Source organism: Plecotus auritus (genome assembly GCF_963455305.1).
Source record: "Plecotus auritus genome assembly, chromosome: 2".
Lineage (NCBI taxonomy): Eukaryota > Metazoa > Chordata > Mammalia > Chiroptera > Vespertilionidae > Plecotus > Plecotus auritus.
The window spans coordinates 40639334-40664192 of NC_137771.1; the positions used below are offsets into that span (position 1 = coordinate 40639334).

A 24859-nucleotide genomic window follows, 5' to 3' on the forward strand; every position below is an offset into this window, starting at 1 on the left:
AGGTATACTACAGAATGTTTTAGCACATGTACCACTGAATCCTTCTAATAATCCTGAGCCCAGAATAGATGAGGAAATCAAGGCTCATAGAAATAAAATGATGTGTGCAGAGGCACAAAACTAGTAAATAATAAAGCTGCCATCCAGTTCCCAGTCCTGAGCCTCCTGCTGGCCATCATCTTTTCTCTCTGACTAGCCTAAGCTTTGAGTCCCAATCTGGCTTCAGCTATACCAGTTGTAGGAGGCCTTATGGTTGCTATATCTCTGCCCTAACTTTTTCCTGATCTTAACGTTCTAATTTTTTATCCTTGTTCCTAAAATTATTGGATTCACATATACCATTCATTTTTATTTTAATGAACCATACAAGATCCTGTGTCATTGCTGGGATATACACAAGTGAGTGAATGAATGAATAAAAGAATGAATGAATGAGCAAATGAACAGAAACCTAAGAGGCAGAGTGACGTGGTGGAAAATCAACAGGTTTATATTCAATTCTACCACTTTGTCTATTCTCTTTGTCTTTGAATCTCACTTTCATTATTTGTCAAATAGGTCTAATGCAACTTGTCATAAGCATTGTTCTGAGCATAAAAATAATAAATGTTAAGCATGTGGGGAGGTACGGATGTTATAATTGGTACCTAATAATTGGCATCTATTATTATCAGTAGTAAGAGTAACATAAACAAAGAGTCCTATTGAATACTAGAGGCCCGGTGCACAAAATTTGTGCACAGGTAGGGTCCCTAGTCCTGGCTGGCGATTAGGGCTGATCGGGGGCCTTCTGGCTGCCAGCTGGGGCCTCTCTTCCCTGGCTGCCGGCTGCCGGCCGGGGCCTCCCTTCATTCTGCACCGACCCCTGGTGGTCAGTGCACGTCATAGTGGGCAATCGGTCTCCCAGTCGAACTCCTGTGGGGATAATTTGCATATTAGGCTTTTATATATATGGATAACTAAGATGAGTTCTCTGAGCCCAGACACAAGGCATCACTTGCACTGGGTTTAGGAAGGCACTCACGTGAGTTGGTTGATGGTGTGGTAGACGTCACAGGGGTCAAATTCAACTGGGAGATGTCAAAGTCATCACAGTCATCTGTATCCTGTGCCACCCCGACTTTGCTGAAGTAACTGGAGAAGGCCTCTGAGGTACAGGTGAGGGAGGGTTGGTCGGGTTTGCGGGAGGGCACGGGTGGAGGCTGGGCCATCTGGAAATCCTTAAACATTTCTTTCCCCATTTTCTGTCTGGGCTTGTCGGTCTGTGGACTTGACCTGGCGGAGTCACCCGTGGCTGGGACTGTTGCGAGGGGAGTGAGGGGACCTTGGAACATGGCGGCTGGCAAAGGCATAACAGTTTGTGTGGGCATGAAGGCGGCTGGCGGAAACTGCCCGGCCACAGCTGGCCAGGGCTGCTGAGTGGCAGGGAAGAGACCCGGCTGGCCCCATGCGATGGGCTGAGCCCCTGGCATCACCTGAGCGACTGGTGGCTGAGCACCCATGGCGATCTGCTGTTGGACGAGGGGCTGCTGGCCCCAGAAGGATGGGAGGACGGCGCCCATGGCAACGTAACCTGGAAGGTAGAAAAGGAGAGTCAGGATCCTGGGAAGGAATGATTACTGGAGTCAGGTGACTGGAAAAAAGGTACTGAGCAAACCCCTAAGTGTCCAGCTGTGTGCTGGGGACTGGGGATGCAGGGATGACTAAGACAGAAGTCCCTGCTCTCATGGAACCTGCCTGCCAGAGCAGTGGTCATGGGAAACCTCTCTGAGGAGATGACTCATAAGCAGAAACTAGACTGCGGTGAGAGAGCAAGCCAGGCATTATGTGGGGGCGAGAACAATACTGCCACAGGTGTTAAAGGCTTCTGACATCACATAGCCTCCATAGCCAGCATGTCTCAGTGGAAAGGCCAGAGGACTAGGAACCAGACATGGCTGGGTTTGAATCTTGCCTCCCTTTTTGCTAGACCCAGGGCCTTCTCACCTGCTGGTACGCTTTCTATGAATTTCAGTTAATAATAACACAAGTATCTGTTATGGGAAGAGAGCACTGAATCTGACTGTGGAGAGCTGCTCACAAATCTTTCTGTCCTCCCTCATTTTCCAGAAACCCGGTGCCCATCTTGTGAATGGATGCAAGGCTTCCCCCAGCCTATATTTTGCTTTGCTTCTTTCCCACCCTTCTCGGTGCCACCAGAGGACTGCTCTAAAATGCAAATGTAGTGCTTCATTTTCTTGAGTATCAGGCTCAGATGCCTCAGCTTGCCTTATGAACCTTTGTGGGGGGCAGTCCCCTCTCCAGCACTTCACCCCCATTTTCAAATCTTTTTCCCATTGACACCTTTTCCTCCAGACAATGGAGACAACACTCAACTTACTCTCTCTTGCCTCTACTAGTCCATTTGCCTTTAGAAAGCATCTCCTACTTCGTGTGTCTACCTCTTATATGCTGTTTGAAACTCAGTTTGGCACTACCCCCCTGGACAGCTTCCCTGACCTCTAGGCTCACTGGTTCTCCTTCTCCGAGCTTCCACAGCCCTCATGTTCATCTCTCATGGCACTTGCCACAAGCCTTGTAACTGCCTGCTTATTCTGTCTTCCCTCATTAGACTAGAAACCACCTGCTAGCAGAAACCCTTCATTTTCTCTTCCTGCCCCCACTTTGCGTCTAGCACAGTTTGGGGCACACATCGGCTGCTCCATAAATGCTTGAGCTGGGGAAAGGCTCTCTATAAAGGTGAGTGAGTCATAGTAGAATGAATGCCTCACTGCATCTTTCCAGGGATGCAACTAGACTCCAAGACCTGTAAGTGCTGTGATTTCTGGTGAATCTACTGTTGATGGCAGGACTTTTTTTTCCCTCCTCATCATTTTTTTTTTCTACAAGGAACCAACAGATGGACTGCACACACTTTTCTGGAGAGAGCTATTAGCATGTCTCTGTGGCTTCATGCCATCTGTTTTAGACCAAAGTACAATATTCAACAGGAAAAAAGGCAGCATGGGGTAACTGGGTATCATGTTGGAGAACGTGCAGGTCTCACTTGCTTTTCCTGTGGGGGGCAGTGCCTGCAGCCCAAGCTCCTCCCAGATCTGATTCCTAGGTGCTCTGGCCACACAGCATCACACATGCCTGACACCTCAGTGGCAGGGCTGCGGTAGCCCTGGACACAGGGAGCCACTTGGTGGCTGCCACTACAGCCACATAACAGCTTAGACTGTTTACTCATTAATGTTCCACAGCAGAGGGAGGAGGTGCCCAGGAGCATCTGTTTATGCCACTGAATTGAGATCAATCATAAACCTCCTTGCTGTGAAGTGAAGAGAAACACCTGCATCACTGCCTTGCAGTGAGGTTTTTAAAATGTGTTGAAAATTGCAATTTATAACCAGATGCTGGTATATGCTGGGGATATGCTCATTACTTGCAAAAAAGAAAAAAAATATAAGACTAAAATATAAGTAAAACACTGAAAACTAAAGGACTATCCAATATATAGAGAGCTTACATGGTGTCTCTTATCCACATTATTTCATTTGACTGATGGATTGATTCAGTCATTCATTCAGAAATATGCCTATGGGGTGCCAGCACTGTTTTAGACTCTGGAGATTCAGTGAAGAACAAAACAGTTAAAAAGAATCCTTGCCCTCGTGGAGCTTACATTTTTAGAGAAACTACAGCTTTAGGAGGGAGGTTTGACGCAGCTACAAGGAGCTGCGTGGGTAGCAGAGCAGGGCTCCTGCTGAGTGCTTTCTTATGGAAACACTGCCAGGCACTGCTTTAAATATTTTACTACATGTATTAACTCGTGCAATCCTCAGAACAGCCCCCCGAGGGGGAATCCTTATTCCCATTTTACAGATATGTTTCTAAGGCTCAGAAGAGATTGAGCTGAGTATTACACAGCTGGTTAGTGGTGGGGTCTCACATTGTCCAGGCCCCCAGGTTCCCTGGGCCAGCTCTTCCATGTGCAGTCAGGAGGCCAAAGACCTAAGCTTTATTAGATGCATTTTTTAAAAAAACATTCCAAGAAGATAAAGGGAAATAATATAGGTACGACAAGACATATTTTCTTCTATCGTAGAAATCAGAGTAATGATAATAGTAATAGAATTTTCTACATGAAGCATCTACAAACTACCAGCCTTTTTCAAGGTACTTAACTTTTCATTTAATCCTCATGATATTGTTGCAAGGTAACTATTATTTTCAATTCAGTTAGAAAGATGAAGAAACTCTGGCTCTGACAGGTGAAGTGATTTGCCTAAAGCTTATAAATAAATGGCAGAGCCAGGATTCAGACCCAGTCCATTGGCTGCAAATGCCTCCCACAGCCTGTCCATTGTACCACATGCCCCACTCCATTGCCCCGTCCACCTGTCACTGGCGCTACAATTAGGGACAGGTGGACAGAGATGCAATAGCTGCAGAGATTTTTAAGGCCAGTTAAGGAAGGAAGAAGGCAAATTATTTAACAACAACTGAAGCCTAGTTTTGCTCCTCACTGTATTTTAAGTAAAGTAAGAAAGCAAAAATATCCTAATTAAAATTAATTTTAGACTTATGTTCTAAGATTTGGAAGCTTGGAACAACCGATTCCCCCCCTATTTTTTTAGTAGCTGTATAAACCAAATCTGGATGTGCGGAATGGCTTGTCCATAGTTTGCAATAGGGCTGGTCAACCAGAAAGATTAAAATCTAGGCCTTCAAAGCCCTCCCCTGGCACAGGCTTGGGAATAGGCTCAGGGTAGTGCTACCTGGCACAGGCAGGTCATCAGGTGCCTTTCATCAAATATTAGGGCTGGAAGACATACATAATTGCACCCAGTCCCACCCTCTCACTTATAGGGAGGGGAACGGAGACCTGAGGGGCCGATCATCCCTCCTCTGCCTGGAGTCCTCCTATCCCTGATACCTGCTTGCCTCTCTCCCTCGCCACTTCCAGTCTGCTCACATCTCTTCTTAGTATGAGCCTCTCCTGATTACAACCTCTACTCACACCTGCCCTTCACCTGCTCCAAAGCCCCCAGAGCCTGCTCTACATTTTCTCTTTGTCCATACCACTTATCATTGTCTCACACGTTATTTCTATATTGTTCTTTGTCTCCCTGCTAGGAAGTAAGCTCTCTGCAGGCAGGGGTCTGTGTGTGTTGTATTCTTGGACACACCTCAGGCGCCTAGAATAGAACCTGGAACACAGCGGGCCCTCAATCAATATCTGTGGGACAAATATGCCTGGGAATTAGTGCGTTTAGTGCCTGGGGTTCCCATCACCTTTCCAGCATATCTTCATGAATGACACAGCACGGGGATTCTGAACACAGGGCTGGCAGCACAGGAACGTGGTACATTTCTGATGGAAAATGCTTCTCTTATTTAAAATGACAGACAAGGAAATTTAAAGATCCTTTTTGGGTAAGGAAAACTATTCCTCACCACTATCCTGTTTTAAAGTTGGATAAAACATTCAATTAGGAAACTTAGCAACTGAATAAAGTTCTAGGCTAGACTTGCATCTTCTAAATTGTAAGCAGATCTGGTGGCTACTGACCTTTGCTGCTTCTCAAAGTTCATGGTGATCCCTGGGCTCATGAGGAGTAAGTATAACTATTTCAGAATAGGATCTACATTTCTAATTCACTTTGAATAACAACGAGGTTTATATTTGGTGGCAAGAATTTGTTTCTAACACTGTGTAATTAAAAGTAATTATTTATAGAACAAATGCAAAAAGATTTGTATTCTAGAATAGTTAAACTCCACTTCCTATTTATAAGATTACAGTAGAAAAAGAAAGATGAAGCTACGGATTTCAAATATGTAGTTAATGAAAGTGAACAAGTCTAAGTCACCCCCACATGCAAGAAGCAGAACTAGTCCCATCTTTGGCTCTGTCCAAGCCATGTGGACTGGCCACATGGAGTGCCTGATACCATCCAAACAGGATGTCTGAGCTCCCACAATTTGTAACTCACCTTTAATACTGTTGCTATAGATTTTTACCCTGTTGTAAAAGTAGTCTATGATTTTTATAAAAGAATATTTGGAAAAGAGAACAAATACCTTCTGAATCAGCGGTCACCAACCTTTTGGACCTCAGGGACCACCAGTGGTCTGCAGACCACCGGTTGGCGACCGCTGTTCTAAATCACTAACACCCCCATCATCCTCCCAATTCACCGTTAAGTAGTTTGCTCTGTCCCTTAGGTTTCCTGTACGAGGACCCTCCCCCTCCTGAATCTCCACCAAACCAGGAGGCAGATCACATCTGTCCATCAGATCTCAAGAGGTCTTTGGAGAACAGACTCACCCACTCCCCTTTGCCACCTCTTCTCCTCTGGCTCAGACAGACAGGAAGAAATAGACTTGCGCTGCTCTGCATGGCTAGGTGTGCACCAGGCTCCCTAAAGCTAACCACCTGAGTAACATGGAATCTTGACCATTCCATGTGAAGGCCATCACTGTATTCCAGCCAGCAGCATACCAGACCTCTGTGAAAGGCGCCACCCCACCCGCCACCCCATGGCAGCTTCTCAGTGTCACCTGAAGAGTTACGAGAGAACGGTGGCTTCACAGGTGTTCCGGCACATCTGGCAGCTGGTCCAACCCTTTCTGCAAAGGAAGGGAAGCAGGTGGAAGGAAGAGGGCATACCTGAGGGTACAGCAGCAGTGCCGAAAGGTACAGAACCAAACATGTCTGCACTCGCCGGAAGTGTCTGAGATGAAGATGGGATAAAGGCATCACCTGGAGTTGCAGGAGTCTGTCAGAGAGAGGGGGAGGATGCATGAGGCTCCTGGGAGACTTGGCTCAGCCATCATCCAGGATGGGAGGCAGCTGGTGCAGGAGTGTGTGTGTGTGTGTGTGTGTGTGTGTGTGTGTGTGTGTGTGTGTTTGGGGGGAGGGGGATGCGGCAGAAACCAGCCAGGGTCTGGCCACTTAGGTGGTGTGCAAACCACTAGCTGGTTACACAGATTATCTGTAAAATGGGCAAAGTGATACCTACTCCTAGAGCGACTGTGAGGATTAACTGAGGTCATGCATTCAAAGCACTCAGCACCATGCTGAGGCATATAGTAGGTGATCAGCAAAGGAAGGCCAGGATCATTTAGTTTGAGCACCTACCCCTTAGGGGTGTTTTCAGGCCTTCAGATTTTTCCATAATACCTGTCTTTTCTCCTTTAGATGATGTAAATCCAAACTGACATACTCCACTCAGAATCTATTACTGTGCACCCAGCTCAGGGCTTGTCACTTAAAACACAGTCAGTAAATAGTTGTTGACGGAAATGAACAAATAAAGTTTAGGAACTGGAGCAGAGGTCCTTGTATCTCCTGGTGCCTCCCTGAATCTTGCCTGAATATTAACTTGCAAGAAGTGAAGATTTTCAAGATAATTAAAAAATGCCTGAGCTGTAAACTGCACAGTGCCTGGCCATGCTGGGGTTCCAGGAAAGTCTGTGGCGTGAACTGTTGGGGAAGGTGAGGGGCACTGAATTAAAACGATCAGTATGCAGTTTCTTTTTAAAGGTCCTCGCCTATTTACAGAGGCCCTTTGCCTACAGTGTATATCTATTCAATGACATAACATTCTTATCCCCCAGCTCCCCACACACACCCTGGAGATAGCCTGGGGCAAGCAATTAATCCTGAAACCATGGCGATTAGACAAGGCCATTTAGACTAGCAGCTTGTGAGAAGAAGGGCATTGTTCTGAGGATAATTAAATACCCATTTGGACTGCACTTGGGTTTAGGGCCAGGAACACAGCCATGAGATGCTGCAATAAGCACTTTTAAACACAATCAACACCATTCCCTTTTCCCTATGTGACCTTGGGTGAGTCACATGCCCTCTCTGGGCCTCAGTCTGCTCATCTGTAAAATGAAGGGAATAAGGTTAGAAGATCCCTTCAGGCCTCTCTAGCTCGATAGCCCACGGTTCTGAGATTCCCAGTGCCCAGGACACAGCTGTTTCGCCCAGGGATGGAGCAGGGATGAGACTTGCTAGAGCTGCCCGGCTTCCCAGCTTCCCTGGAGACAGGAGCTGCTGTCCCCACCTTCACAGCTGCTCTGGGCATCAGGTGTTGGGGGCAGAACAGCTGTGTCTAGAGTCCCTGGCAGCAGCTGTGGGCAGCGGGGTCTTGTGCCATCTGTCCTCAGTGGTGAGGTTACAGCCTTTTCTCTGTGAGGCGCATCTCACCAATGAACCACAGCACCATCCCTGGGTTTGCACAACTGCGCAGTGCCCAGGGGAGCTGCCCCCCGCCAGCAGCTTCAGCTGGTGCAGCTGTGCTGACTGCTCCCCACCCACCTCGGGGAGTGGAGAGGGAGGAGCTGAACAGGCCATCTATCTGGCTCTGTTGTTTGCAGTGGCTGCAGGGTGGCCTTTGAATGCACCCAGTTGTCTGGGTTTCTATTTGGTTTTGGTTTTAATACCCTTTTTTCTCCTTTTAATTTTCAAATGAGGGCTTCCTGCAACCTCTGTCTCCCTGCCAGCAATGACTGACAGAGGTACCTGCTGAACCTGGAGCTGGGAATCCAAAGCTTTGTGAGAAGCTCAGTAAAGCCAGCAGGAAGGTTGGAGGGAGAGAGGAAAGAAAAAGGAAGGGAGAGGGAGAGGGAGAGGGGGAGGGAGAGGGGGAGGGAGAGGGAGGTCAGAAAAAAAGGAGAGCGGGAAAGGAAGAAAGGGTGGGGAGAAGATGCTTCCTTTACTGGGCTGACCACCTCGCCGTGTGGGCCAGGTAGGTGCTGTCAGGTGCCTCCTCGCATTGTTGTCCTGTTGAGTTTCTTGCCCTATTCCCAGCTAGGTCTGCAGGCAGCGGCCACATCCCATTCATGATTCCACTGCCCAGCAGAATAGCAAGTCCCCAGGTGACCTGTAATTGCTAATGCACAGATGTATCTATTTCTCAAAACAGAAGCCTGTATCATAATTCCTTTTAAAAGATAGCCTAGGAAATTGAGATTTAGAATCCCTAGTTATTCTGCCCAGAGCACACAGCTTGAAGGAGCCAGGGCTGACACCCACCAGCAGGCCTCTGTTACAAAGCGCACATGCTTTTTCCGGGGAGGCTGAAGAAGGGAAAGGCAGGGATGCCGGGCACAGAGGGCAGTGCATACTTACGGGGGGAGAGGTTATATCAGGAGGGGTGGACATGTCCCCAAAAAGTTCTAATTGGGTCACAGCCTGAAAAGACATAAAATATAATGATGTCACCAGGAGGAATACTGCTGCCGCAGGGGCACTGCTTGAAACACAGCATCCTAGGAGGATGAGTATTTCTCTTTCTCAATATCCCTACATAAACAATAAGCCCAGTTGGTCCTTGCTACACCTCATGACCCTTAAGACAACACCTGGGATGTGGCCAGAATCAATTCTTGCTTCAAGGTGTCTGACTGTAGATCTGGACTCAGTCCAGGAGATCGCGTTTGGCCGCCTCCCATACGCAATGCTAAGACCCTTTTCACCTATTTACCACCGATGCCAGCGCTGTCTCTTTACCAGAAAATAATGCAAGAAGGCAGTCCCATCATTGGCTTTTCTTGCATGCGTGTGTTCACTCGTTTACTTAGCCCCTCACACACTAAGTATAGTAAGATAGACTTCATGGCCACCTCTCCGTGCATGCTCCCAACAACAGTGACCCTGAGAGGAAGGCATCATCATTCCCATTTCTACAGATGAGTAAACTGAGCCTCACATAGGCTAAGACTTGAGTTTTCTCCACACAGAGTATGCAGTCAGATGACAGTCCCTGAAAAAGTCTGTCTTGAGAATAAAAAATATAGTTGGAGGAAAAGAAATAGTATTTAATACCAGGAAGGGCATCAAAACAGCCCAGCAGATACACTATTAATCACTCCTCAGAACTCCATGGCTGCAGACACCATGTCATCTACATTCCCCATCCATCACCCAGGAGTGTCTGAGTGATGCCAGCCAGTAGCTATGGAAGGAACCCTTTAAGATACACTTAGAAATGAATCTGCAGACTCTCCCAGCTGCAGCGACCGTGGGGGGTCCCCGGCCAGGATCCCCGTGGCCTGACTTAAAGTACATAATAATATGCTTTGTGCAAACCTGCCCACTGAGGGAAAAACACTCTGCTTCCCTTTGGATTTTACAACTCTCCTCGGGGGAACCTAAAACCATTCAATAGAAAGGACAGGGCGCATTTGCCTGCTTGCCATGCAGGGCCCCTGCACCTGAATTCCTACCTCTTTCTACAACTCACCAAGAAGAAGGGAATGCTCTCTCCTACCAACAGGTGGGGGGCTCTGGTGGCAGGACAAGGTGCCCACCTGGGCATATGTTTGGGTTCTACCACCTCCAATCTCTGCCACTCCTCAGAGCTACAGTTCCCTCACCTGGGCAATGGGAATGGTAGTATCTCCTTTGCAGATTTATTGACAATACTAATAGCAGGACTTCCTTTGAAGTTTGGAGAAGCCCCGTTTAACAGGCACAAAAGACTCTTTTGGCTGAAAGCAGCTTAGCCTGGCTAACTCACATTCAACTCTTCCCTTTAAGCTTTCAGAAGAACAGTAGTGTCTGGCATAAAGCCCTGTGCATACTGATTTCCTTCCCAACCACACAATGCTTTTCCCGTACCTTACACATTGGACAAGCGGTAGGTGGTGGGCACTGTGCTAGTTGCTGGGAACAGAATAATGAGAAATGTGAAGTTCCTGCCTGCAGGGAGCTTACAGTCTGCTGGGACAACCCAGAGACAGAGCTAATTTTAAGGTGCTGTGGCAAGAATGGCAACAGACGTCTCCATGGGCCAGCCTAGGAGGGACCAGCCAGCTTTTGGCAAAGAAGCTCAATGAGGGTTTTCTCAAAGAAACAGCCCTGATCTGAGTCCTGAAGAAGAGGAGCAGTCAGCCAGGCAACCAGGATGAGGAGGGGCCATCCAGGCAGATGGAAATACAGGAGCAAGAAGGGTAGCAGCCCCAGGCTGTCTAGCATTTTGGTTGAACAAGTGAGAGTGGAGAGAGAAGCAGGAGAGGAGACCAGCGAAGGGGACAGGGCCCAGCTCGTGTGGGACTCAGTGCATTTCATTCTTTTCTGACCATTCTCTACCTACCTGATTCTCTCCCAAAGGATAATGGTCCAAGGTAGTGAGATAGTAACAGGGTGGCCAGCATGCTGGGTGCTCTCCCAAATCTGGCTGGACCCTAAATACTCCTTGTTTCCTTAGCTTGCTTCCATTATTTTACTTTATTTGGTGAAACAATGCCAATCCTTTAGACTCTCTCCCAAATTCACACAAGTAATAACTCTATTTTACTCAAATGAAGCTTCTGGGCTTCCTACAATTGGAACCCAGCACTTTTAAAATGGTCCCCACTATTTTTACTGGTAGGGAAATATTAAAATAAAGTTAATAATTAAGTTTCATAATTTACATTTAAAATGTGTTGACCTCATGGCACAATGTTGCTAACATCATTCATATAATTTACTGGCTCATTTTCTCCTTAAACACAACTTTTATTTTATTTTATTTTATTTTTTAAAGATGAAAACACAACTTTTAAAATAACCCTGATTTTTGAGATGTAGACTTCCCCCTGCCTGATGGTTTTCACTCAAGGACTGAACGAGAATAGCATGCAGAGGCATAACACATAGATTGTTATTTCATTCCATTGGACTTGCTGTTTAAATGGAACCCTGAGTTAATTTAAATTTTATATAAAAATGGATTCTTATGCCATGTAATTAAAAATAATTCTAATGGCCATATGTGATTGAGAATCTGGAGTAACATCTATTTTAACAACTTCCATCCCCATGTTAACCCCAGACCTTTTATTTGTAACCTAACAATCCACATTCCTTCGAATAAGATGGTCATAATGAATCATTTAAAGTTCTGAAGAAGCCCTGACCAGTTTGGCTCAGTGGATAGAGCGTCGGCCTGCGGACTGAAAGGTCCCAGGTTCGATTCTGGTCAAGGGCATGTACCTGGGTTGCAGGCACTTCCCCAGTAGGAGGTGTGCAGGAGGCAGCTGATCGATGTTTCTCTCTCATCGATGTTTCTAACTCTCTATCCCTCTCCCTTCCTCTCTGTAAAAAAAATCAATAAAATATATTAAAGTTCTGAAGAAAATAAAACTAATCGTCCACATTTGTAAAACTTTGTACAGTTTACAATACACTTTGTAATATGTTATCATCATGTTTGATGTTCACCAAGCCCCATGACATCGGCAGCACAGGTGTCTCTCCCATTGTCTGGATTTTGAAGATGAACTAATTGAGACCAGGAGGTTAAGTGACTTGCCTCTGACCAGTGAGCTAACAGAGTAACAGAGCTGGGCTTGACCCGTAGCCTGAGCAGCATCTCATTTACCTGTCACTTCACAGAGCCTTGGTTACCTTCTTACCCTGTGGAAGTCCAGCTCCACTGTACTCTCTAACAGGCAGCCGAGCTCCTAAAAGGTCTGCCATGACTCACATCCATCTGAAGACATCATTTGGAAGGCCAGCTCAAGGTGCCTCCTTGCCTTTCCATTACTAGCACTTCAGACATATTCAGGCGAAGAGAGACTTGGCAGTTGCCAGCAGATTCTGCCCCTCCTTTAGGCCTGGCATTGTCCAGGGTAAGAAGAGTGACACTGGGCAATGCCAAGGCCAGAGACGGAGAGGATGGGTATCTTGGGTGTTGATGGGGCAGCCCATCAATGTCTTCATCAGGCCTGTTCTCCACAGCCATTCTTTGATACGAGCAAGTGATGTTTTCACAAGGGTATCTGCAGTGTTACACAACCGCTGTTCCAAGGTTAGCCTCTGGGTCCTTCATTCAGCTAGGCAACTAGACTCCTAGCCCCTCCTACAGAGAAATTCTGAAGGCACCACTGCTGAAGGCTGAGATGGCCTTGACTGACCCCAAATCACATTCTCGCAGGCCCACTACCTATGTTTGGCATCAGGAGGTCCTTCATTTAGGAAAAGTATGGCACCCCTACTGTACATCAGCTACTGTGCCAAGAGCAGGGAATAAAGGGAAGAATGAGGCACGTTCCTGCTCCTACTCTCATGAGCTGGCTACCTGAAGGAAAGGCAGGCCTACATACACAATCAGGGCAGTGCCATGGAGCCCAGAAGCACGAGGGCTATAAAAGGAAAGGCCACCTCAGGGCCTTTGCACATGCTTTCCCTCCTACCTAGAACACCCATTCCTTCCCCCATTGCCTGTCTACCCATCCCATCATCCTTCAGGGGACAAATTAGAGGACTTTTCCTTCCCTTGGGAAATGTCTCCTAACTGAGTTTGCACCCCATCGCACTACTCAGAACAGCTTGTGTGATACTTTTATTTCAGTGGTCTCAACCTTGGATGCACACCCAAATCACCAGGGGGAAAATACTGATGCCTTGTTCACACCCCAGGAGATTCTGACTTGGCTGGTTTGGAGTACAGCCTAGAACCTAAAACTTTAAAAGCTCTCCTGGTGATTCTAATTTGCAGCCAAGGTCAAAAACCCCTAGAAGCCTCCCAAGCACAGTCAGGGGTGATCATATTCATTGGCCTATATATCAGCCAAGCTGTATAAATATTGGTTGTAAACCAGTACATCTACTCCAGAGTATGCTGACTGAAGAACAGTCGTGGTTGTCTTTTATTCCTAATGGGGCACTTAGCACATGCTGTTTCTGTGTTTGAGTACCCACTACACTGTCACACTACATACACTGCCCTAGGCTACCCCACCTTACCCTACTCTTCCCTCCCTCCCTACCTTATTATATCCTATGCTACGCAGTGTTGCACTGTGTTGTACTATGAGCGTTGTCCTCTCCACTACATCTCCAGCCATTTATCGGAATGCCTGGGTCCTTCATTTCATTCAAAAAATATTTGTTGAATGAAATGAAGGAGTATCACTTCCTGTCCAATACACCCTCTTTCACACACACATGCGCACGCGCACACACACATGCACACATGTGCACACACACACATACACACAGTTATTATTTGACCCTATTGCAGGCCCGCCAGGTGTGTTCCTGTGAACACTAGAACAGAGCCGAGCCGAGCGCCTGCTTCTCATGCAGGCTGGGTGGGATGCTATGGGATGCATGTCAGTGACCAGAACAACCCTCACTTAAGAGCCTGGAGGCCTTACCTTTGTTGCCTCAAGAATCTCATCAATGTCTGCAGGCAGGTTTCTGTTCTGTAAGCACAAGGCATGGCTTATGAGCATGAAATGAATGATGGGGCAATGACATGAAACAGCTCACAGACAGGGCCCTCACACTCTTACCGGGGTGGCCGCGGCAAAGCGTTCTTCAAAATCCTCCATCGGTTGGCCGTTCTGCAAGTGGAAGGGGCGATGAATGAGGATGAAGTGAATGACACACAAATGACACGGATTAATGAGTTTGATGAAGATGGTATCTACGGTTTATGCTCCCATGGTCTCAGTGAGGCCAACATTCTGTGAAAACCCTGGGAATGTGTTCCCAGTATAAGCAGTTGACCAAATAGGGGCCTGATTAGGAAATACAGTGGTTCAAAGTTCATCTTTCTGAAATTATAGACATTACCCAGACGGTCTCAACTGATAAGAGCATGTTTACCCTTGAGATTTTTGTTTTAAAAGACAAAAATGTTATCTGCATTAGCAAACCAAAGTCTTTAGAGCAGCCTGTAAACAGTTGGTTTTCTAAGTGCCTTTGTGCCCGCTGTCGCCTCTGCTTGAAATGCTCTTCCCCTCACCCCAGTATGTTCAGAGCTCATCCCATTCCTCAAACCCTGCTGAAGGGCCACCTCTTCCATGAAGTCTTCCCGGATCTTCTGAGTTGAAACTCCTCCTCTGAGAATAATAACACATCATCTGTGCCAACCCCACGGTGAGCTTCCCGAAGCAGGGACCATGTTGTATTTACTTTTGAATCCCCAGAGCTAACAGAGGGTCTGGCACACAGCAGTGTCCAAAAATATATGAATGAATGGATGTTTTACAAGCAGCTGGCTGCTGACCAGATCTAATTATTTTAATTTTTTATTTTGTTGTTTATAACTGTCAAAGATGTCACTAAACTATTCCAAAATACTGCTGTCTCAAGATCCGTTTTGTGTGGCCAAGCGGCCTGCAGGGCCTTAAACTGGCTCCAATCCCTGCGGGGAGGCATGTCCTGTGAGGACTCTCATGGTAGGCAGTTTGCCCACTGTCCAGGGCCTTTCTTCCCCTTGTTACCTCTTAGATAAGACCCCAAGCCCTGCTGTTCTTGGTTTGAATGGCCCAATCCAGGCTTAGCCCAGGAAATGCAGGCACGTCACCCACGGGCCTAACATAGGCATGTGCCTTAGGTCCTGTGGCTCTCTCAGGCCAGCCGCCTTTACCTCTCCCAGTGACCCCTCCTCCAGGGCCTGTGAATAATAAGCTTCTCTACTTCAATTCTCTTGTGGTCTCTGTTGAACTGTGGCCCTCCATCTGATGCCCCAGGGCTCAACTTAATAAATGTTAATTTAACAAAGTCACAACAATAAGATTTACTATAGATAACACATAATATCTCTGTAAATAGATATATCACCTTATTTTGGTCTATATTACGAGCTAATTATTCTTTGGATGCTTTCCAAGCACTATAACATGAATATAAATCTGATACTATTGACATTACAATGAGTTATTATGCACAGAAATAACTGTATCATTTCCTAATTTTTAGGAGAGCTGGCTATTGGCAATAGAGAAATGGAGAAACCATCACCCAGTAACCTCATAATACTCATCTGTCAGAACTCACTCTCACCCTCTGTGGCAAACGTGACTTTCTGCCACTCAGCCCCAGTGACAAGGCTGCAAAGCAGAGCCGGGGAACCAGCGTGCCCACCACAGCGGGGCCTTGGGACCAACCATCAGCGAATTCCATCATCAACCATCGGCTTCCGCCAGGCACTGGCTCCCCAAGCGTCAACTGTGGCTAAGAGCAGAGGACGAGCAACCACATCCGATAACCACATACATTATTACTATTATTTGGCCAGCGGTGGCGAGAGATGGGGAGACAACATTAGTTTAAGCGATCCTGTAATCTATGGAGTGGCCTAAGAGGTTAAGGTTATGTCACTACATCCTTTATGAATTCGCACACTTCGAGGGATTTATGGCACAGTCCCCACCAACTAGCTCTGGGTCATAACTTTTAATAAAAACATTTTTTAGTGTCCAAAATCTCATTACATCTGTCCAATATAAAGAAGCAAATAGCTTCAGAGCATGATGGATGCATTAAATAAATTTGAAAAACAGCCTGTGGTCGAGTCTCATAAACCCCCCACCACCTAATGAAAACGCGTGAGGATAACCAGTGCTGGCGCAAGCCCATCGCTTTCCTGGTGACAGAGAGGTGGCCTTTGGTGAGCTGTGGAGCTGGGGTGTGAGGAGGCGATTTCATTCATCCAGATGGAGCTGGAGACCAAACGCATGGGAGCCAATGCCTCTCTCTGGAGTCCCACCGACACAGACTGACTCCTGGCTGCGCAGTGTGCTGGCCACCTGACTCTCACAACCCAATGAGCTTCAGTTTTCTCATTTTTAAAGTGGGGATGATAACGATGACATCCTCACAGAGGATGAACTGAGATGTGGGTGCAAAGTCTTGTTTGGTGTTTGGCACATAGTAGGTGCTCAATAAAGAGTAGCGATCATTAGCATCTCTTCATTCTGTTTCTTTTGACTCATTTTTGCAATACATAGACACCCAGGGCTTAATGCTAGGAAACTGTTATTATGTAATATTTGGGGAAAGAAAGAGGAAGAAGAAACAAATACCCTGCCAGATGCCCGTTTAGAAATAGCCCTGCCTGACAGCACAGGCCAGAGCCCGTGTCAGAGGATGCCCAGCACTTCTTGGCCTTAGCTCTGAACCGCTCTGTCCATTCTTGACTCCATCTTCTCCCTCTCACCTCAGTTCTGGCTATAGTATTGTCTGATCATCCTCTTCCCATCCATGCACTTTGTCCCTGGCTCCTGTGGTCCCTTCCTGGTTGCCCCGGGCTCAGTCATTGCTCAGAGCTCTTTCTTCCCATGCACGGCAGCCTGTAGTAATGCCCGGTGCACCACATCCAGCCCATATACTCTCCCAGCTGCTTCTCCTGGGCAGGACCTGGAACCCATTCGCTAGTCTCCCCACACCCCTGGCTCTTGCTCTACCTACAATCACTACTAGAGCTCTAGCTCACTTAGCCCCATATAAAAAAGCAAATGGCTCCAGAGCAGGATTATCCTCAGGCCTTTTGTTCTTATAGATATCTTTCCCGTACTTACTATCATAGCATGCACGCAGCTTCCCACGCTGCTTTCAAAACATCAACATAACATCAAATTTCACTCACAACTTAAACTTCCAGGGAGGATTCAAAGGAAGAGATTCCCCTGTTTTTTTCAACCCAGTTCTAGCCTGAATCTTCATAAAGACATAAAAGTAAAGCTCCCACAGGGAGTTTTATCGCCCCATACTCCCTTATAGGAGCAGTGGGAACAGGATGTCCCATAACTGAGTAGGGTAACTATCAAGATCAAATTCCTGTTACTCTTGCAGCCAAAGTGACAGTGGATGAGGTAGGACTTGGGTTGAAGAAAAAAGATGAAAACTTACTATAGCTGCCACATCAGAACCCTGCAGGGGCTTGCACCCTGGGCTGCACAGTGCAATCCTTTGGGGGAGCTTTTGCAAAACTACCCCTGCCTAAGCCCCATCATCAGAGATTTGGACTCTATTGGTCTGAGGCGGGGCCCTGGCATCTGTAGGTTTTTAAAAGCTCCCCAGGTAATACTAATGTGCAGCCAGATTTGCTGATCACTGTGCTGGGGAATGGACTCTCTGCAGGAATAATTAGTGAAAATCCCACTGGGAAAACGGAAGGCATCTTGATTGATTATGTAATTGACTAATTAATTTCTTCAACAAACATTCACCGGGCGCTCTCCACATGCCACATCCTGGCGAGGCACCGGAGCTACAGAGATGAGTCATGTCCGGACCCTGCTCGCCTGCAGCTCAGAGTGAGCCAGCATATGTCGTCATTCTAGCTTGGGGTTGGGTGGGGTGGAACAGGGAGGACACACGGCTTCTAGATCTCAACTCAGTACTCAGGCCACTGCTGCAGAAGGATGAATTCAATTATCCATTTAGAATGTTCAGGAGAAATGGATGGACTTAAGTGATTTGTAACTGCACCACGTTGGGTACTCCTAAGGCACAGAGTGATTCCAGGCATTTGAATGCAAGTGCCTTTCCTTGGGAAGTGATTTAAGAGGGAAGACACGTGCTAATGAAGACTAATCCCCCTGGGGATTTAGGAGTCTATCACCTTTAGCCAAGAGTGAACAGCCTCTTTCCCATGGCTTGGCAGAGAGAGACAGGTAAACCTGCTTCGTAATTGAAGGAGCTGAGACTGAGGAGTGGAAACTATGTTGTTAATAAATGATTTCCTCCCAGAGCAAAGCTGTAGATAGGGACTTGTTGTGATGACGCAAAGTTCCCTATCTGCACTGTCCCAGGTGGTAGCCAGTGGCTGCACTGTGGCTACTGTGTGGTAAAGCCTTGATCCAAGAGAGGAATTGGTGCCGCTTTGAGGACCTGTCTCTATAATGACTAAAGACTTGCCTTTCATTACTCAAAGCTGGGCCTCACTGTAGCAGCTAAAGCCCTCCTGCCCCCAGCTACCATGTTAGGAAGGTCCCAAAGGTTGTCCAGAAGGTTAGAGGGTGGAGGGAAATGCCTAGACCTTATAATGAAAGTTACATCTTCCCTTTGAAGTGCATGCAGGTATAATATCTCCACAAATCCTTGGGCAATGAAATATTTACACCAGGCTTCCTAAAAATTGAGATGGTCCTTGGAACTGCCTTTCTTAAAATGCAAAGAGAAAGTCAAGATGGGGAATGGTGGTGAAAGGGATTTGCTGGGGCATTAGTGAGGTGTTTTGAGAAAGGCAGGCCCCTGGGCACAGGGCTCTAAGCTGGCCTGAACAAGCTAACATGAATGCACAGGGAACAGCTGTGGCTAAGGAATCTAACTCTAGATTTTGAGTTTCCAAACTTTAGTCTAATACCAAGAAAATGAATTTGCTTGCATTTGAAAGCAATGGATACTTTGAAGGGAGAGATTTGATGCTTTTAGGAAATGTGGGGTAGAGGAGTGAAGTTAGAAATAGCAGCCGTGAGCCTGGCTGAGGTGGTTCAGTGGTTGAGCATCGACCTATGAACCAGGAGGTCATGGTTCCATTTCAGGTCAAGGCACATGCCTGGGTTGCGGGCTCGATCCCCAGTAGGGGACATGCAAGGAGGCAGCCAATCAATGATTCTCTCTCATCATTGGTGTTTCTATTTCTCTCTCCCTCCCTCTCTAAAATCAATACATTATTTAGAGAGAGAGACAGAGAGAGAGAGAGAGAGAGAGAGAGAGAGAGAGAGAGAGAGAAAGAAAGAAAGGGAAAGAGAAACAGCAGCTGTGAGGTCAGACTGCTGCTTCTCTATTGGGATTTCCTTGGGTAAATTCCTGCATCACCCTGAGCCTCAGTTTTCCTCCTCTGCAAAATAGGGGTAACAGTGCTTACAAGGTGAGCTTGCTAAGCAAAACCAGCGAGAAGATTGGTATGCAAAGAACTAGCCCAGCAACTGGCAGAGTAAAATCTCAATGGATGTCAGTTCCCTTTCCAAAATTACAGGAAGGAAAGAGAGGGACAGGGACAAGGAGGAAGGAAGAAAAGAGGGTGAGGGAGAGAAGGAAGAACTTGGAAGGGAGGAATTATATAGCTGTGGAATGACTTGTTGGGGAAGGAGAGGGTAAGCAGGATCCAGGCTACTGCAAAAGTTTGGGAAACGCTGGTCTTGGGAAGGAGTGAAGTCACCTGGAGGAGAAGCTGAAGGTGCAACACGGTCCTCACAGAGCAGATGCTCGGTCCAAGCAGGTTCCTGCTCCTATGCGTTCCCCACAGTTAACACTGGCGTGGCAAGGCGGGACTGTCCTCCCTCATTCCACCAACCCCATGCCCTTTTTGCCTCTGCTCTTCTTCTTTCCCATCCCTCACACCCACTTCAAAACTCGGATGGTAACCCCATACTTTCATGTCCAGGTTTTCTAAAACACATCCATTATTTTCCTGGAAATATATAAGGATGGGGTTGGTGGCACAATTTTCAGGCTGCTGATTGTGCAATAAGACACTAATAGCTAAGTGGATTTGATCTCAGTAACAGTGACACAGGGAAGGAGATGATTGTCATGCCTGAAAAATGATGATGCCAGTGCTTGGGGTGATGGCTATCATAAGACGGTGATAACCCGTCACTCATCCACTCCGCATCGATTTATCGAGCTACTCTGCACAGGCACAGTCCTTGCCCTTCTATCACACGAGGGAGATGGAAAAGAAAACAGGCAATTATCATATGATTGGTGATGAGATAATTCGCATAAAGCCTTTAGTATACAGTGCCTGGTTCAGAGCAACACAGTGATTCATGCCAGTGATGGCTGCTACTATTGCCTTTACTGTTAAACACATGTTGCTCAACCCAATCTTGAGGAGTCAGGGAAACCGGAAGCAGCAGACGGTCTGAGACAGTGTCAGTACTGGTGTCAGGAATTTGATGGTGACAGTCTGTGGTCTGAGGACAGTGGACAGTGGTCATAAAGAGAGAGATGATGACAGCTCTTCCTATGGTGAAAGCCAAAATGTGGCCCGTGACGGGAATGAAGAAGGAACACGGAAAACACCCTCCTAGCCAGGGGGCTGCTGCTCCTCTCTTCGTGCCTCCTGGGCTCTAATCCCGGTCCCACCCCTGATCTCAGACCTGCCATTCGACAAGGACGCTGGCTCCTCTGTCGGGGAAGTAGAGGCAGGGTGTGAGATGGCTTTCCTTCTTTAACAACTGTCCATAGAACAAACACACCTGCACAGGTATAAGTGTCAGAGAAAACTAGAAACCAAGGGGAGTCCTTTCCCAAAGCTTGTAATTATTTGTTTTTAAATCTCTCCTCCTTCATCCCTTCTCCTTTGAAAAACCTATTATTCCGGTTCCACATTAGCAACAACTCAAGGCCTTTTCAAAAAACTCCTAACAAGACCTGGCATCCATTCAGTACTTTGAAAAGGGGGTGAATTAGAATCCCAGGGATGTGGAATTGGCTCCTGTCAGCAGAATGACATGATCAGCACGCTTTGGGGAGGAGGCGAGAACTGTTTCTTTCTATGCTGGTGCATCTCTCTTGGAGGGGCTATTCCTGCAGGCCAGATGGCAGCCAACGGTACCAGGAACTATTGAATGGAGCTGAAATCAAGCTAGAGTAGCAGAGGCTCTAGCTGAGCATGGAGCAAATCAGAGGCAATCACAAATGGAGAGGTGTCACAGCACAGGAAAAAATAGTCAGGAGGGCTTTGCCTGCTGCTCTAACAGCCGTTATGTGCAAAATGTTTCTCCTTTTCTTCTTTGGAGGAATGCAGATTTTACAGGCATGGCATTCATTTCCTTATTCACGTCTTCATTCTTGGATTCAATTTGCAAGGCCGTCAACGAATAATTAAGGAACTTCTCCTGATGCCCAAGGTGAGCAAGGCATGGTGCTGATATTTTGAGGACTCGGGCACTATCCCTTCCCTGAGCTGTGACAGGCAAGTTAGGGAGATTGGAGGGAACCCATTCAGGTCAGAGCCTAGAGAGTGTCAACACATGTACCACACTGAGCATTTTCACAGAGTGCGTCCCATTCCACAGGGGGTACAATGCCACTCACACGACTGAAGACAATGCCACTGCAAACAACCAATCCGAGAATTCCGTTTCTATGTAGAAGGCATTTGACTAGTTTACCCATCTCTCGTATTTTTCTTTGTTGTAAGATTAGGGAAATATCCATCTCACAGGACTGTGTGACGATTTCCCTGGGTAGGAGTTAAGGTAATATAGCTTAATTAGCGTGGTGTTTGACACACAGTAAGACCTCCGTTAGTGCTTGCTTATTTGAGTCAAATATTAAGTCAATAATTCAATGGAGTATCCTTTAGGAATACGATGATTTTGTAGCACCTATGTGATGGCATGTTGAATAGTTTGAAAATTGCAGAGTAATAGAATTAGAGAGACTGTAGAGAGCTCTAACTCAACTCAACCCTATTTTTTTCTTTCTTCAGAAACAGGCCTCCAACTTTTTCAAAATCATGATAATTTTAATGGAAGAGCTTGGATAACACTCTTAAGTTCCCAAGTTTCAGTCTAGTTCCTTTCTACCCGATCACAATTCCCCTCACAGTTGTATAGAGCAAGAAGGGACAATCATAACTCAGAGCAGAGAAACGTGGCTCATATTTTACAGCAACAAAACTGGGGCCCCAGGAAAAGCTTGGCTTGCTCATAAGTAAAACAGTCAGGGACATACACGGCTTCTTTAAGGAGCTCTGACGATCAAGTGAGATGATGTTCACCAATAAGACAGATGTGGAAGGCAGCTTAAGGATTTGAAGTCAGAGGAAATCTGGAAGAGCATTATCCTCAACTGTCTCTGATTGATTGTCCAACCTACAAATAGTTTGCAACTTGGTGTCATAATTTCACATGCCCTCTTAACAGGTCTCTGTATATTTCTTCCCCTGTCAGGCCTTGGAATGAACTATTCCTTGTGACTGGCTGCTCTCCCCTCCCCATCCTCACTCTTCGGGAAAACTGTAAGACATCCCTTGAGACCTAAGTCTAGTCACCTCTTCCAAGCTTTCCTCCTTGGCCCTTGGGATGAATTACAATAAATATCTGTGTTTTCCAATGGTCTTAGGTGACCCTGCTAGTGGTTCTCAACCTGTGGGTCGCGACCTGATGTAGAGCCTAAGACCATCGGAAAACACAGATATTTACATTACAATTCATTAACAGTAGCAAAATTACAGTTATGAAGTAGCAACGAAAATAATTTTATGGTTGGGGGTCACCACAACATGAGGAACTGTATTAAAGGGTCGCAGCATTAGAAAGGTTGAGAACCACTGAATTAGATGATCCTTCCTGGGGCACCACCCATGTCCAGTTGTAATTGATTACCTTCTCTCTTCTCTACTATGGCCTTGTAGAGATTCAAAGTCCCTTCTCATCTTTGAATTCCTAATATTTAGATACAGTAGTCCAGTGACTAGGACATAGAAGGAAGTTATATTCAATTGATACATTAAAAACACAGACACAGAATAAATGAGGGGATAAACTTGCTTATACAAGAGAATAGAAAACTGAACAGAAAATATCTTGGTGATAATATGACTTACTAAGTGGAGGGTATGGTATCCATATGGGGTTTTCAAATGTCAGCATGTACTGGTATGTGTGTGCCCTATGTGCACGCGCATACACACACACACATACACACTCGCTCATTCACAGAGACTTGGCATGTTTTATTATAAATTCCAGAAAAGATGTCATATCCACTCTGTCATTTATCTAATGAGGTTCTATAATTAGATTAATGGGCCTGTTTCTAACTTCAAAGAAATACTGGGAGACACCCCAGAAAAAAAAAAAGTTGTAAGGAAAGGGGCATGCTATCCTTCTGGCCCTTCCAATATTCGAAGCATTTCCATCTGAACTCTTCAAGTCCTCCCCATTATGAGAATCATCCTTGGTTCAAGGTGGCAGTCAGACTGTGGCATCCTTGTGACTTGGCTAGCCAATATCTGATCTTTCACTCCTTCTCTTAGTAGCTAGCAACTAAGCGATTGTGAAGCGATTGTGTCCCATACCACTTACCCTCAACTTTCACATGTTCAAAGAACTTCTTTCTGATCTCCCCAAAACCATTCTTTCTTTGTCTTCTGATGTCTGTAAAGGCCACCAACTCACATCTAGAAGCTCCAACCCCCAAATACACAAGTTACCCCTCATCCCTCTGTCTCCCACACCCTGGCACCCAATTATTCATTAAATGCTAATTCTCTCTCTACACATATTCCAGCTCTGTCTTCCTCTCTCAATCACCTCTGGAGCATTCCCTCTTGCCGAGGCTGCTGCTTCCATTCTTGTCCCCTCAAGTTCATCTTCCAAAGAGCAGTCAGAACACTTTTTTTTTTTTTTTTTTTTTTTTTTACTAATAAAAGACCAGATTCACTCCCCTGCTTAAAGCCCTCCTCTGTTTTTCATTACACTCAGGGTAAAATTCAAACTCCTTACCACTGCCTATAAAACTGTCCATACTCGCCACTGCCTCTATGTCTGAACTCATCTCCCATCAGTCTCCCTTTCGCACCATACTCTGATCTTCTCTCTGTCCCTCACGGACCACTGGTTCCTCATGGACCACTGGAACAGTCCTGTCCCAAGGCCTTTGCCCTTGTCACTCCATGTTCTGGTCCCATTCTTCGTCAGACTGATTTCTTCTCATAATTCAGATCTCAACTCAGATGTCACCTCCCTAGAGAGACCTCCTCTGTCTGACTCGTTACTTAAATACAGTAGCAGCCCCCAGCACTTGCCATGTTACCCTGTTTGGCTTTGTGGCCAGCACTCATACCTGTTTGCCTGTTTACTTGTTTGTTGGCAGCCCTCCCCCATGGAATGTGAGCTGGGCAATGGGTGGGGCCTGGCCTGACCTGCATGGCACCAGTGGCCGGCACAGAGCTGACACACAGTGGACCCAGATGGTATTTGCGGGATGGATGCTTGAACAGAGCAATGCACACATGACCAGACACTGGTTCTAGGAAGCACCTTCCACTGTTGCAGAAAATATAAAACTAAAAAGAAAGAGACACTTTGTGCATACTGCCACAGGGACAAGGGAATGGCGATTTTGTCACTTTGACACCAGTGTTCTGGTCTCTGGCTTCTTCCCTGCTTG

The 24859-nt window shown here is 46.4% G+C and overlaps 1 protein-coding gene across 6 annotated transcripts in view; it reads right to left on the reverse strand.

Annotated features, from left to right (window-relative positions):
• Window positions 1-24859, reverse strand: part of DAB1 (DAB adaptor protein 1) — a 1124084-nt gene that overhangs the window by 19066 nt on the left and 1080159 nt on the right. For 5 of the 6 annotated variants that reach the window (XM_080658163.1, XM_080658159.1, XM_080658161.1 and 2 more), the window contains 3 exons: window positions 9131-9193; window positions 6659-6767; window positions 1025-1573 (listed from right to left, as the gene is read on the reverse strand). In XM_080658163.1, the coding sequence (XP_080514289.1) occupies window positions 1025-1573; window positions 6659-6767; window positions 9131-9193 (721 nt within the window). The remainder of the gene's footprint in view (window positions 1-1024; window positions 1574-6658; window positions 6768-9130; window positions 9194-24859) is intronic. The other variant, XR_013960044.1, reaches the window with a different exon arrangement.